Source organism: Protopterus annectens, chromosome 9.part0 (assembly GCF_019279795.1).
Source record: "Protopterus annectens isolate FY-2018-M chromosome 9.part0, PAN1.0, whole genome shotgun sequence".
NCBI lineage: Eukaryota > Metazoa > Chordata > Ceratodontiformes > Protopteridae > Protopterus > Protopterus annectens.
In genome coordinates this window covers 200,633,967-200,650,382 of record NC_056743.1, presented here as the reverse complement: position 1 = coordinate 200,650,382, position 16,416 = coordinate 200,633,967, and the positions used below count along the sequence as shown (strand labels likewise).

The 16,416-nt window shown below is 39.2% G+C and overlaps 1 protein-coding gene across 2 annotated transcripts in view; it reads left to right on the top strand.

Moving 5' to 3' along the window:
* Window positions 1-16,416, top strand: part of TH (tyrosine hydroxylase) — a 1,190,719-nt gene that overhangs the window by 920,053 nt on the left and 254,250 nt on the right. For both annotated transcript variants that reach the window (XM_044082744.1, XM_044082743.1), the window contains 2 exons: window positions 600-650; window positions 13,275-13,420. In XM_044082744.1, the coding sequence (XP_043938679.1) occupies window positions 600-650; window positions 13,275-13,420 (197 nt within the window). The remainder of the gene's footprint in view (window positions 1-599; window positions 651-13,274; window positions 13,421-16,416) is intronic.

The window sequence follows — 16,416 nt, the reverse complement described above, 5'->3', positions numbered from 1 at the left end:
TTGGGTTAAATAAGAAATTTTCACCAGTTTTGTTTAAATTTTTTAAATGTTTTGTGCATGGGGTAATGTTAACGTCACATCATTATTTCACTTGCAAGAGTATGTCAATATTACTGTGCAATAGTCCATAAACTCAAATTTAATTTAATGAGAAAGTTATTTAATGGCACTGTATGAACATTGCATATATATGCACCCATAAAATTCGACTCTTCAGTTAGATGCATTTTATGATACAGAACTGCTAAGATAAAATTGAAAGTAACCCTGTAAAAGGTGAGCAAGTAAGTACCAAGTTTTAGTAAATTAAGTATTCAAAGTCTTCTTCAGAACAAGTAAACACTGCTACAATGCCAGTGTGTTACTGTCTTGAAAATGAAACTCCACTGTGTTAAAAAGTAAAAATGCAGCTTTGAGATAAAGTGCATTAAATACAGAGATCAGGTCATTCACTACGTGAAATCATACCAGTCTCCTGTGATCAAGAAATACCTTAATTTTTTTTTATTATGGGTTAGCATATTTGAAAAAAAAAAAAAAAAAAGCATTAAAAAGGGCAAAAATAGTAAATGAGTGTTTACATTTTTTTTTCCATACAGTGGTGAGATAATATCGCGAGTCGAGTACACACCCGAAGAACTTGCAACCTGGTCAGTAAGTTGTCAGCAGAACAGATAATAAACTCTTTGTTTATCAGTTTTATGACCTGTTTGGCATTAAGTTTAAATAAAAATGCAGAATTTTGCCTTCAGTGCAGTACTGTGTTTTCTGAATTTCATTGAAGAGTTAACAGAAACAGGTGGACATTGTTGTAAGCTCCCACTTCATCTCTGTGAACCAAGCCCAGACAGCCTAAACAGCTATAAAATCAAGAGTTTATATTAAAAAGTCAACATATAAAATATAGTTCCATCAAACCTATCAAATGCACAAATGTCTACCGAAAAATGTAGACATAGCTTTTACAGGGGTCCTCCCACAGCACCTATACCCCTGTAACTTTAAATAGACCAACTTAGAGCTCGTACAACAGTGGGGAAAAGGACAAATCCCCTTATCCCATTGTCTGCTGATCTCGGGGGGTGGAGGGTACACATTCCATGTAGTACCAAAGCACTTTAAATGAATGGAACACCACCATGCACTAAACACCAGAAAGATCCACTTTGCCAATCACTTATAGCAATCAAAGAATTAAACTTTGGTGCAATATTGCATTAGTGAAATATGATCAAAGTAATTCCAAGATATTCATAACACAGCATCTGAATGCATTTCTACTCTCAAGGATTCTCATTCTTAAGTGTGGAGCAGTTCCAGGACAGGAATGCTCTAAGATGCTAGACTGCCAACATAATGTAAATTCCTAATTGTCATGGATATAATTCAGTACTCTATAAATGGTAAAATAGTCTGCTGACAGTGTTCCTGAAATGCCATACCTTTTTACTTGCTATTTAGTTTTAAGAAAAATGTGTTTTCTTTTTTACATTGGAAATACAAAGCAATGAACCATTGTGTCTGTGAAACAGAGGATGAATGGAATGCATTAACAGCATGGCCTCCCTAGACTAGGTTTTGGACGTACTTTTGTTCATGTTGCTATGCCGTCTATTTATAATGATGGCAACTTAACACTGAAGTACAGTGTGATGTAGAAGTTGTTCAGAGTCAGAGTATACATTTTCGTCTTGAAAATAAAACAATTATTTTTCATTTTTGAAGTTTACAGATGTCAACTTTTGACATTCCTTGGTGATACAGAGTAATGCATTGAATAATGTGGTATTCTCCTTGCAATTAGATGACAAATCATGTCCAGGTCTGGAAATGGGTATGTTGGTTGAAAATACTATCCAAAAGAGGAAAAATAAGGCATGAAAGGTATTTTATTGGACACTTTGCTAGGCCACTTAACTGCTACCTTGCAACATTTGATCTAGCTTGGAGTAAGGCTATCCATTTTCCCACTAAAAGGAATTCCGTAAACAAACTATAACACTAACATAATATGGACAGGAAGAAGTAGAGCCTACTCGTTACTTATAGGGAAGACAATGCAGATAACATAGCAGGCATTATGTGGGATGAGCAAGGAGTACAGTCACAAATCTACACCATTTTCAACAATTTATATGTGATGAACAAGCAAAAACTTTGTACAGCTGATAGTAATATACAAAAGGCAACTGGCTTAGAGTTTGGTAACCAAACACTGTTGCCTCAGGTAGCAGACTACACCCAACACACCCAAATAATTTATACATCAGATTATAACCACTGGATCTCCAAGATTTTACCCCAGACTTAGGCCAATGCCTTGTACTGCCATCTCACCAACAGCAATTTGAACCTGAATAGGATTTTGCATGTGCACACACAGTTTCCAGGATTTCTCAAGTATTAACACTCACATTGCCATTGTTATGATACTGCTAAAAGCTAGATAGACCATGCTAGCTTATCAAAAACACAGTTACTGTTAACCCATAAATTAAACCAGCCACTACATTCGTATGGTAGCAATAACCTGAAGACTAACTGTTGAAAAGGTAGAGACTATAATACATTTTTGAATAGTGCACTAATGACATATTTTTGCTTAACTGGGGTAACCTGAATTTCCTAAAGATCCTCAAACAGGGTCTCAGGGAGAAATTCTCCACAAGAAATCCAAGCAGTTATGAATAGCTAATTTACACACACGTATAAGGATTACAAGGTATAGTTTTATAAATGAAAGTAAATATTTGGTTAAAAGAAAGTTAGAGAGTTAGCCAACACCATAGCAAAGAGGGGCAAACCGTAACTACAGCTCAAGTGCTCCAGGTTTATTTAGTGGTTTGGGCATCTCCGGCACTGGCAGGAAGTGATGGGTGTGCCTATGCCCAAGGAGGAAGGGCATTCACTGAGGCACTCCATGAAGGGAGACATGGGTCCATAAAGGTCCTGAGATGGAACTCATTGGAGAGGGGGAGCAATGATAGGTCATTAAAGAATTCCCCCTGTCGGAAGCATATTTATTTTATTTTGACATTTGTTTACTAGGAAAGTCTGACTGGGTTCAAGCCCCATTTTCAGAGGAGGCCCAAGGAGAAAAGCTCCACAAGTAATAGAAGACAAATTAGATAGGTGCAAAAGAAGAAATATAATATACATCTTACATAGCTAATAATGATACAATATACAGGCAGAAGGCTGAAAATACCTGGGTAGAAAAAGTTTTCAAAGATAATGAACTTAACACATTAAGTAATGATTAATGAACTTAACATGTTACATATGAGAGTTTAGAAAGATAGGAATGATGTGGACAGAATTTAGGGTAGAGTGGTTGCAGGATTAGCTAAAAAAAAAAAAAAAAAAAAAAAAAAAAGTACCAGGGAGGAGCATCAGAAAGAGCCTCACTAAGTCAGTGAAATAGCATAAGGATCAGGGGTAAGAGAAGAATTGGTAGTCAGGTCTGGGGCGTGGGCATAACCAATTGAGTACTAGTGACTTTTATGCATTTTCTCTGAAGTAGATGATGTTATTTGTAGACCTAATAGTAAGTGGGAGAGTATCCCACGTTTTGGCTACGTGATATGAGTAAAGTGAGTCTCCTGCAGTATCACTGGCTTTAGATATTTGAAGCAACAATTTATTGGTGGAATGCAATGCACAATTATTGGAATATGGTTGTAGTATGTTTTGTAGGTTGAGAGAAGATAGCTGAAACTAGTTTCCCTTTGTTCCTATATTGATTGATGGTGGTGCAGTGATTGGGGTTCATTTACAGAAACAGTAAATACATCAACTAAGTTGATGCAGTCTTAGTTGATGTATTAACTCTCTTTAAATGGCTGGATTACTGAAAATATGTAAATATGCTTTGAGATAATTAGATGAATATTCTGAAGTCGTCCTTGGTTGATAAGGATGAAAGAGCTCAATGTGTGTGTTTATATTTTATTAAATATTTTTATGACTCCATGGTTCCGACTTTTTTTTTAATTTTATTTGTAGAGATTTTAGTGCTTTTAGTGTATTTATTTTGTTTCAAAGTTGGCCATGTACAATTTAAGGGGGTTAATGAATTGCCTGACTAAGTAGGTTGGAAGGTAGTCACCAAGCGCATCAGGAAGACAGCCAGAAAGGGCAGAGTGGGAGGGATTGTTAAACAATCTAGCCTTGACTGGTTTCTATTTGTTTTGTTTTTTTTATCTATTCGGGTTGGTGCATGGATAATCTGGGTGAAATCATGTAGGTTAATGTGGTTGATTATTTCATCTGTAATATAGATAACCCCATCAGTATTAAAAAGTCTCCCATGATAATAGTTTCATAAGCCAGGGATGATGTCCAGTGAAGGATATACTCAATAGTAGTAAGGTTTTTGCCAGGGGGGATATAGGTGCCAGCAATTGTTTGTTGGAATTAAGTTTGAGTTTAGTGAATAGTATTTCAGCATTACTGAAATTTGGAATGTTTAGATGTAGGGGAGATCTAGTATGTGGTTATTTTTATATAATCAGGCTAAACCCCACTCTTCTTTTTTCCTTTCTGTCTAGCCTATGAATGTTGCATCATGGGGGAATAATCTCACTGTTCTTAATATGTACCTTCGGCCAGGTGTCAGTTTGTAGAGGAATCTCTGGAAAGAGAAGTATGAGGGTGGCATGGAGTTCTTGTATTTTGTTAACTACACTTGAGATTCATATTTAGAAGTAAAAGATTGGATCCTTTACAGGGTAAGTTCAACATGCTTGGGGGTGTACAGAGGATGTAGTACAGGGCTGATGCAAATTATTTTTGGGGCCTGAGTTTGGATGGATGTAACTGCAAAGTTGAAGTCAAAAAGCTAAATCTGAGAGTGCACTGAGGAGTTTAGTTATGTATCTGTTGTATTTATGGGAGACAGGAAGTGCAGCCTGTAGGCGGAAAATGGTACAGATTGCTTGAACAATGCCTGTACTGGTACTAAGTGCCGATGATATCTCAAAGTTTGTGGACGCCATTTGAAGTGGATGAGGGAAAGGAATAGGACAACAGGAGAATGTAAACTATAGCTGGAAATGGTAAGAGGTTAGCTGAACCAACTAGTGACAGAAGTAATAATGTTCTAGTATACAAGAGGAGCATCTTATTCTTGGAGTGTGTCCATATAATAGAAAAGAAATAGGTTTTAGAGAGAGAAATAGAATTGAGAGTTCAGGTAAGTCAAATGTCTGAGTAGCTGGTTAGGGTATATGTTAAGTGAGAGATTTGAATGTTAAGGGACTAAAGGAAAAGTTGGGTTTAATTAGCAACAGAACCTCAAGATGCACTTAAGACCCACTTCAGCTCCAGCTCCCAGTCAGATTATGTCTGGAGGTGGAAGGACAAGCTGGGAAGGTTGGTATATTGTGTGTGCAAGAGACCAGATGGAAGGCGAGTAAGGCTAGGTGTATCGGAGGTGGGTTCAAATTGTTTTATCATGGTGTGGATGGGAGGAGAAATGGCATAGGAGTTATTCTGAAGGAACAGTATGCTGAGAGTGTTTTGGAGGTGAAAAGAGTGTCGGATAGAGTGATGTTTATGAAGCTGGAAATTGATGGTGTAATGATGAATGTTGTTAGTGCATATGCTCCACAAGTTGGGTGTGTAATGGATGAGAAAGAAAAATTTTGGAGTGAATTGGATGAAGTGGTGATGTCTGTACCAAAGGGTGAGAGAGTGGTGATTGGAGCAGATTTCAATGGGCATGTTGGTGAAGGGAACAGAGGGGATGAGGAAGTGATGGGTAGGTATGGTGTTAAACAAAGGAATGCAGAAGGTCAGATGGTAGTGGATTTTGTGAAAAGGATGGACATGGCTTTGGTGAACACGTATTTTAACAAGAGGGAGGAGCATAGGGTGACATACAAGAGTGGAGGAAGATGCACACAGGTGGATTATATCTTATGTAGGAGGGCCAGTTTGAAGGAGATTGGAGACTGTAAAGTGGTGACCGGAGAAAGTGTCATTAGGCAGCATAGGATAGTGGTTTGTAGGATGACGTTGGTTATCAAGAGGAGGAGGAGTGTGAGGGCAGCACCAAGGATCAAGTGGTGGAAATTGAAAAAGGGCAATTGTGAGGTGGAGTTCAAGGATGAGTTAAGGCAGGCACTGGGTGGCACTGAAGAGTTACCAAATAGCTGGGTAACTACAGCAGAGCTAGTAATGGAGACGGCTAGAAAGGTGCTTGGTATCACATCTGGACAGAGGAAGGACGACAAGGAGACACAGTGGTGGAATGAGGAAGTACAGGAGAGTATACAGAAAAAGAGGTTGGCAAAGAAGTGGGATTGTCAGAGAGATGAAGAAAGTAGACAGGAGTATAAGGAGATGAGGTGCATGGCAAAGAGAGAGGTGGCAAAGGCTACGGATAAGGCATATGAAGAGTTGTATGAAAGGTTGGACACTAAGGGAGAAAAGGACCTGTCCTGATTGGCTAGACAGAGGGACCGAGCTAGGAAAGATGTGCAGCAGGTAAAGGTGATAAAGGATAATGAGGGAACCATACTCACAAGCGAGGAGTATGTGTTGAGGAGATGGAAAGAGTACTTTCAGGGGTTGATGAATGAAGAGAATGAGAGGGAGAAAAGGTTGGATGATGTATGGATAGTAAATCATGAAGTGCAATGGATTAGCAAGGAGGAAGTAAGGATAGCTATGAAGAGAATGAAGAATGGCAAGGCAGATGACAGACCTGTGGAAGTATGGAGGTGTTTAGGTGAAATGGCAGTGGAGTTTTTAACCAGATTGTTTAGTGGAATCTTGGAAAGTGAGAGGATGCCTGAGGAATGCAGAAAAAGGGTTTTGGTACCGATTTTTAAGAATAAGGGTGATGTGCAGAGCTGTAGTGACTACAGAGGGATAAAATTGATCAGTCACCGCATGAAGTTATGGGAAAGAGTAGTGGAAGCAAGGTTAAGAAGGAACGTGATAACTAGTGATCAGCAGTATGGTTTCATGCCAGGAAAGAGCACTACAGATGCTATCTTTGCTCTGAGAGTGTTGATGGAGAAGTACAGAGAATGTCGGAAGGAGTTGCATTGTGTTTTTGTAGACTTAGAGAAAGCATATGACAGGGTGCCTAGAGAGGAGTTGTGGTATTGTATGAGGAAGTCAGGAGTGTCAGAAAAGTATGTAAGAGTGGTACAGGATATGTACGAGGGTAGTGTGACAGCGGTGAGGTCTGCGGTGGGAGTGACGGATGCATTTAAGGTGGAGGTGTGGTTACATCAAGGATCAGCTCTGACCCCTTTCTTATTTGCAATGATGTTTGCAGATGACATTGTGATCTGTAGTGAGAGTAGGGAACAGGTGGAGGAGACCTTAGAGAGATGGAGATATGCTCTAGAGAGAAGAGGAATGAAGGTCAGCAGGACTAAAACAGAATATATGTGTGTGAATGAGAGGGAGGATAGAGGAATGGTGAGGATGCAAGGAGTAGAGGTGGTGAAGGTGGATGAGTTTAAATACTTGGGGTCAATAGTTCAGAGTAATGGTGAGTGTGGAAGAGAGGTGAAGAAGAGAGTACAGGCAGGATGGAGAAGAGTGTCAGGAGTGATTTGTGACAGACGAGTACCTGTAAGAGTGAAAGGGAAGGTCTACAAGAGGGTAGTGAGACCAGCTATGTTATATGGGTTGGAGACAGTGGCATTGACAAAAAGGCAGGAGTTTGAGCTGGATGTGGCAGAATTAAAGATGTTAAGATTTGCACTGGGTGTGACGAGGGTGGACAGGATTAGGAATAAGTATATTAGAGGGTCAGCCCAGGTTGGAAGGTTTGGAGACAAAGCCAGAGAGGCACAATTACGTTGGTTTGGACATGTGCTGAGGAGGGATGCTGAGTATATTGGGAAAAAGATGCCAAGGATGAAGCTACCAGGTCACGGGAAAAGAGGAAGGTCTAAGATAAGGTTTATGGATGTGGTGAGAGAGGACATGTAGGTGGTTGGTGTGACAGAGCAAGATGCAGAGGACAGGAAGAAATGGAAACAGGTGATCTGCTGTGGCGACCCCTAACGGGAACAGCCGAAAGAAGATGATGTTATCTAGACAGACGGGTAGATGTAGTCAATTTCACACAGTGATAAAAACACATCATAAACAAAGCAGATGAAGCAACATCCATATGCTGTTCACAGAATCAGTAATGCAGTTGTAATTGGCTTTACATATTAAAGTATGTTTTGATATTGGCAATGACAATTAGCATGCAAGCAAATACCCAATATAAATGGGTCTGTTTCACATAATCAAACCAGACTTCAGCAAAACTCTGAGACAAAAAACAGCAAAAGTTCAATTAAGTCAACATTCACATCAGCAAAGAATTCCACAGGAAAAGAAAACAGTTGGCCAACATTTGACCTTCACACACACACCAGTGTATGTCAAACCCACCTAGGGGAGACTGCACTCCACATGCCCTCACCACACCCAACTATATAATGCAATTCCAAGATTACATTAAATTGGGGAAAAGGGCAAATTTCCTAATGTTAACCAACTGCTTCCTCTCCCTGTATAATTCTTCACTGACCTTACTGTTCGCTTAAGTGAATGCACAATTCACTTAAATGAACGTTTGCTGTTTTCGTTTTAAAGGAAAGAGTTTCACTTCAGTCTGGTTCGATTATGTGAATTAAATCCAATATAAACAGATAACCCATTCCAGAGTCTTGGGTGTCTAACAGGGATCCCCATTTCTACCAGTGGCAAGGTCATGAGTGAGTATGGTCAGTGGCACTTGTGAGGAATGCAAGGAATTAAGTATTGTAGACAGGTGTGTGCCTGCATCTCTGCATCTCTGTGTCTGGGTGTGTGTGTGTCTGTGTGTGTGTGTCCAGGCAGCAGTGGATACTAGCTACAATTAGGGTGCAACTAAAGCATAAAACCCCAAAGTGCAAGAAAGCAGATGATTCAGAGTGAGGTACTTATGCCTACAATCTGAAGACACTTCTCTCTACAGGGAATTTGTTTCTGCAATCTTTTTGCCCCAGTGACTGCTGACCAAGTCAAACCCAAATGGACTCAAGCTCATTCATTTTTCATCTATCCACAGAGGAAAGTGTGATCCGAGCAAGCCATCATCCAGGCAGTCATGATGGTTGTGTGTCCTCATCAGTATCCCACCTATAATGATATTTTAATTGCCTAAGCCCCCCCTTCAAAGTGGAATTATGAGCTACCCACATCCCACAATGCTACCCCCCATGCGTGCATGCTCCTGTGCAGACACTAATGAGCCAACCAACAGAATGTAGCATACTAGGATGAAAACCCATTGCCTATGCAATGCTACCCCTTCCTTTGTGGAATTGTGACAGTTTGCATCCCCCCCATACGGATGCTTTCCATTCTCTCCACCAGCTCCATCAAGCTCTCAAGTCACTAACTGGAATCTGGTCACCTAGACTATAGTTGTAGCTTTAGCCCTCTCTGCTATAGCACCTAGCTTTTTTCTCTGTATGGAATGAGTGTTAATCATTTATTTGTCGAGGCTCAAAATACAAATACATAGGACATACTCAGACAAGGGTCTTAACATGTGCTTGTCTAGGCCATATCCTACTTCTGATGGTAGGATATGACTGATACTTTAAACTCTCCCAATTTGTATGTATATTATTATGAAGAAAGACCAGTGTCTGTAGAAGCAAAAAAGAGAACAGACCATCAGCAAAGGTCAATATATTTATAGAAATGGAGAAAATCAGTATTGCCAGACTTTTGACAAAGGAGGTGCCATAATTTTTATAACTATTTTTACCAGGAAAGTGGGCTGGTCACCTGACCTTTTTTTCCACCACAGCATGGAGAAAATAGAAATAAAACAAGTACAACAGCATACATTTCCACAACAAATTAAATGAAGTGATCAAATAGGAGAAAAGAGAGAATGCATCCTCACGTGCCATCAGACAAAGGCCAAATGAATTGCTAGCTCAATTAAAAGCTTCAGAAAGCAAATGTCATGGTCCAAGAACAAGACTAAAGTACTAAAGACGATGCTTAAACTAGGACTCGCATCTAGACCCTGCAAAAATCACCATTTTGCTTTATAATCTGGGCATCCATAGCTTGTAAATATAGTGGCTTATCTCAGTATATTAGCATACTCCCTGCACCAGAATTATCACCTTTTCGCTCTTTTCCAAATGGAATGGAGAACTGATTTCAGAGGAGATGCTACTGGGTCTTAAAAGGACTAATATATCAGGAAAGTGAAAGGCAAGAAAGCTCATGAAAACTGAAGCAAAAGTTCTGAGCACTGAATATTGCAGAACACTTGTCAAAACTGGAGCATGAGTGGAAAATGTCAAACTGTACCTTTAAAAGGTTGCTGTTTAGCTGTTAGACCAGAACAAGTTGCCAAGATGATGACCACAAGGGGTAGGAAACAGTGAAAATGCTTTCAATACAACCAATAGGTCTCTAAACTTTCCTAGGCCACTGTTCCAGGTATAACAGCAGAAAGTAAATGCTGTGTCCAGTCTAAATGTGATGCTGTTGATCACAGATCAGATTTTTATAAAGATGCTCTCTTGTGGGTGGAAAGCAGCAGTACATTACATATTTACCAAAGGACAAAAGGAAGCAACAGCTTTGTGTTTAACTACCATGAACAGGAAGAGTGCACACATTCACAATGATTCAACTAGTTTCACTTAGTCCATACCAAATAAATTGGTGAGAAACTGTTGAATACTAAAGCCACACCCTCCCATGGTGCAAATGGATAAACCCCCTTACTGCAAACATAGAAGACCCATGTTTGAATAGGGAGAACAGGATCTGGTGGAGAGGGTTGGAGTGAAGCAGCATACAACTCGCCCATTATGGGGTGAGGAAAGTGGCTTGGCTGATTACTTAGTGAAACCTAATGGGAGCTCTGGGTGGTACAATGCAGGCCAGAGGTACGCAGTGATAAAGGGAATAAGCACAGATGAACAGATAGTCAACTCTGGGAAGCTAGCATGCTTCTTCCCCATAGATTGGTAGCTATGTGCCCTTCAGCGCTACTGTGAGGGTGTTAAGTGGACCTCCATATCTGCATAAAGGGAATCAATTTTAGACTCATCTCACTGGAGACACAAAGGGTTAAGAAGTGTACAGCACCCACACCCCTCTGTAGGAAAGGATGGGATAGGAACCAACAGGAGGAAAGAAAGGGGCAGCTGGGACATTCAATAAAGTACAGATGAAGCAAGTGCTTCTGCAGGGAGCGGTGGCTTCCAGCACCCAGATATGGCAGCATCACTCTCAGCTCACCAGTCTCCGGATATACTAACGGTATCTCACAATATAAAGAGAGCTTTTTTTTTTTTACTTTATTTCAAGTCACTGATCTTGGACTTGGTATTAAAAACAGAAATTCAGCACACTCAAAGGAGCAGTTGATGGAAACTCTCCACAACAATCCACAAATAGTAAAACAGGACCAGTTTGATGAATCATGACAAAATGAAACTATATATATATATATATATATATATATATATATATATATATATATATATAGTATACTGTATGTATGTATACAGTGAAAGAGAAGGGCTTGTAGCAAGTTATGTTACATCAGTATACATAATCTATCTAGTCTCCCCACTAGATGTATGAAGTTTTCAAGAAACTAAGAATTAAAGCTTTATCCCTCTCTGCCTTGCAGACCTAGCTTTTTTTCTGTCTGCAAGTAATGAGTTTTAGTCATTTAATTATGGAGTCAATGGGGGATATAGAAACGAATAGCCACTTCACAGGTTAGAAAAAATGGAACAGCATGACCCACCATCATTACATTAAAGGGTGTAGTGTAACTGGTATGCATTACATTTCATTTTTCCTAGCAGTGTGTCATGGGTACAGCAATAGAGATCATAGGTTAATAACGGAAAGAGAGGGCTGAAGCAGGTACATTCGGGTAGAGTGATACAGAGCACAAGCTGCCAGAAGAGCTGTCTTGTACACGACAGATTTTGCCACTGTATATCCCTGTAGCTAGGTCCTTGTTTAAGTACTGTGCTAGCATCTGAATTTGTACCTTAAAATTGGTAATCTGAAAGCAAGCCACATACAGACAACCTGCCAACAAAAGGGGTGCATAAGATGCATGAAAGTTTCTTAGGAAGACCACATTACCTCAAACATATGTACTAGTAGACAAGAAAAACACTCAAAGGACTTAAAGACCCATGGAATGAATGGGGAGTATTAAAATAGGCTGATCCTAACAGCAACTAGGGCCTGGAATAAGATGGGAGATAAATGGGATGTGAAGAATCACTGTTTAATGAAATCTTCGCAAACCAAACCATCATAACAAACCACTAACTGAACCGATAAAGGTAAAAGTAACATGGGTTCCAAAAATATCCATGGAATATATAACAAATGTTCAGGCAAAGAGATGATGTCTTGTTTCCCCACTACCAATGTGAACTCACATAAACCTCTCTGCTGTCTATAACCATGTTAAATGGGAGGCAAGAGTATTGTGTGTGTGACAAGGATGGAAAGAATGCACAGGTTTTTCTACTTAAAGGTGTATATGGCTAAGCATCTTATGGTCCCATGATAGCTTGCCTTGTATTATTCATATGTTCCCTCTAGGGGTAAATGCTGATCGCAGTCAGACTTCAGCATCAAGCTTCATTGCTTCTCTCCTAATCATAACTCCCCCTCTCGTTGCATTTATCATGCAGTAGTATTAATTTCAGAATCCCAAATCTTGTATCCAGCTGTCCCAAACACAGTTTTCTTCTCCTGCCAGAAGAGTGCCAGGTGAAGAACTATCCAAGAGGTCAAGACTGGCAAAACAAAAAATAAATCGGCTTGTTCACCCCCCCACCTTCACCCCACACTTGCTCCTCCTACTCCTGGGTCATTAATAAAAAAACACAAGCCATCAGTATGAGAGAGGACGTGGGAGATTCTCTACATTCAATTGAAGGATCAGTATTTTCTCCTAGCGAGACTAACTAGACAGAGCTTGTTGGAACAGAATGAATACTCAAGTAATTATTCTTTAGGAAAATTGTTCTTTGCCTAAAGCTGCTGTATTAATAAAAATATGTCTATATATATATATATATATATATATATATATATATATTTTTTTTTTTTTTTTTTTTTTTATGAAAATGCATGTATGCTTCTCTTTAGATCTGTGTGTTTGTACAGAGTATAAGGCTTACAAATGCAGTCATTATCAAGCATTCATTAAAATAACCCTCATTTTGTTTGATTTCTAATCAATTCAAAAGGAAAGAAGTCTACTCAACCCTCAAGAGTCTATATTCAACACATGCATGCAGCGAGCACATTGAGGCCTTTCGACTTCTAGAGAAGTATTGTGGCTACAGTGAGAACAACATCCCACAACTGGAAGATGTCTCGCGGTTTCTTAAAGGTGTGTAATCAGCAGATGAGAAGTGAATGCAGTTAAAACACTGACAGGTTACTCATGCAACAACAGGCAAATATGAAATGTTGTCCAAAAAGGCAGAAATAATGCAAGACTATGATAATAAGGCTCTTAGGCCAGTCACGAGTAGTACTTACCTTGTGCAGGGTTTCACATAAGCAACATACAAGAGGGTGTCTGGTTATTATATGATAACACGCCTAGGTATGTGAAAGAAAGGCAGAGTATCCTTTTGCATCTGGGCACCATCCAACATGCTCAAGCACATTAATACTCAAAAAATGGATCTTGGTTATGAATTTGTAGAGCAGTTTGTAATGAAGACGTTACTATATAAATTGCAAGTTATTTTTCCAAATTAGGAAAAGAGACAGATGAAGTATTTCCTTTTGTGAGTTTGTCATGCTTATATTAAGAAATGTGTGAAATAGTTCCTTTTTAATTACTCATTTTAAGTTGTGAAAAGCAGTTCAAAACTAGATACAGAAAATGTTAAAAGAAAATGAATTGCAAGAGAGGCAAGTTCAGGAAATATTTTTACACTATGGATGGCAAAAAGGTAAGGATCTACCTATGGAACTTTAAAGTTGATTCCCTGCAGACAGACCTCCTGATGTAAACCCTCCAAATGCACACATGCTGCATTTTTCAGGGAAATCACTTTTTTGATGGGGGAAAGTCCTCCAAACCATCTTAGTGTATCTCATCTCCCTAGTTGTACAAACATTATAGGAAAGAGTACACACTCCAGTGAGATTACTGTCACCCTTAATGTGATCTCGCTCTGGACTTCAATCATAGCAGGAGCTAATACTTTGGGAAAATTCACTCAGGTAATATCTTTCTGGGGGAATCTACATATGTGTGTGTCTGGATTTCTGCAAAGGTACTTGCCAGCAAGCTTTGCAGCATTTATCAGAAACAGTTGAGTGATGGTACCATGACTTTTTTAAATTTGAATTAGTAAGTTAATACTATAATTATTGATAATCAAATGCTTTATCCCATACTAGGACATGGCAATAGTCTGCTCCTGAGTTAGTGAAAAATTAATAAACTGATTATCTTCCTTTGAACAAGGTGCATACCATTAAAAGGCCTTAAGTAATATGTCCACGTTCAGGATGCAATGTACATTAGCAGAAGATAAGCCCTTGTGAATTTAAATTTATTATTGCAGTCTCTATTAATGTACCCACAATGCAATACTTTTGTAGAGTGCAATCATTTTCAGGTTTCATCAAAATTGTTTTAAGAAAACGTGTTGCATTAGAGCAGCAGAGAAAAAACTGAGTTCACTGCCAGATGAATTTAAGAATTGCAAAGGTTGTGGTTGCAACAACTGAGAGTTCTGCATGACCTTTCATACATTAACCCAAGAAAAAGCTTTCACTATCCAAACCATAAAATAACAGCTAGTGACCACAGTGTGTTGAATAAATTTTATGTTGTTGACATGAGAAGTTTCTATGCGAGGTTGGTTAGCGAGTTTGTGAGAGTTTTGTGTAGTTCATTGAGCACAGGCATATGTTCATAGGTCGTTACTAGGCTATTGGCCCTAGGGCCTGTACAAGCCTAGCCATAATTATTCCCTAGCTATTTCCTCTTACAATATTTACCTCCCTGGACCCCTGTCTACTGACGCAATCCCCAGGGTGAATTTCCTATCTCCCATCCAATTGTCAAGGCTACTTTTGAAGAAGGCCAGAGAGACACTGCATGACATGTATGGGCAGTCTATTCCAGAGTCTGGGGAGTCTCTGGGTCATGAACCTATCCCTCCAGCATGTTTTGTTCATTGTGAGGGCAAGGTTTAAATTCCTGGAGCGTATGGCTCTGAGGGACTGGGATTTCTTTAAGTGTAGCATGTCCAACAGTTGTGGGTTTGACATGGCCTTGTATGTTAAGCAGAGATCGCCTCTGAGTAGACTATATGCGACAAGAGTATAGCTGGAGGTTTTTTTTTTTTTTTTTTTTAGACAGCATAGGGCATCTGCTTTAGGCCTGTGATTCTTTTAGTGAGGTATTTCTGCAGCCTTTCCAGTTGCTGCAGAGGTCTTGAGAGGTACATACCAAACAGGGCATTGTATTCTATAATGGGTCTAACAATGGATGAGTACAGTGGGACAATGATCTTTTTTCTGGATGAAAAGCCCTTAGTGATGAGGTGTGCACAAGGAGGATTTCCTGACTGTTGTGGTGATGTGGTTATCACTCCAAAACGTGCAGGGAGGGGAGATAGAAAGGATTATGATCAGGACTGTACTTTTTCAACTTCTGAAGAAAAAGGAACATGGGGGTATGAGAGACCCCCAGACAGCTCTTCTGCCATAGTAGTAAACATAATGCCCTTTACAATGCTCCATTAACTTATACTTGCAATACCAACACACTTACAAATTATACAAATACCAGTCAACAACCAATATAGGTTGATTGCACTGACAACTTACACTACTGTGTGTGTCCTTGACACAGCCCCAAAGAAAGTACTTCAACAGTATCACCCTCCAATTTAGTCTCCAGCATTGCAAAAAGCAGAAAAATGTACCCAAATGGAAATGTATAACTACATTTATACATGAATATAACCTGTAAATGAGACAAATGTTATTTTATATCAAATCATACCATTATATCATTAACTCACACATAACATAAACCACAGTTATTAAATCAAACACAGTTTGACCAAACGCACAGTTTGATTAATATTCAAAACACAGCATCATAGTTTTCCACAAACTGTAAATCGATTAAATGAAATGGAACCTAAAATAAACGTAATGTAAATCGGTGCCATTACAAATGCTCTAACCACAGCAATGGAAATTCTCAGCTTTCATTGTGTGCACATACTAAAAACCTTAATAATGGTAAACTTCTTGTAGACTCGATTTCTTAACCTATTCAAACACATTGGAGTGTCCTGTTCTCTACAAACTATGTATTTATAATTCCTTGGTAATGGCCCTGAAAGA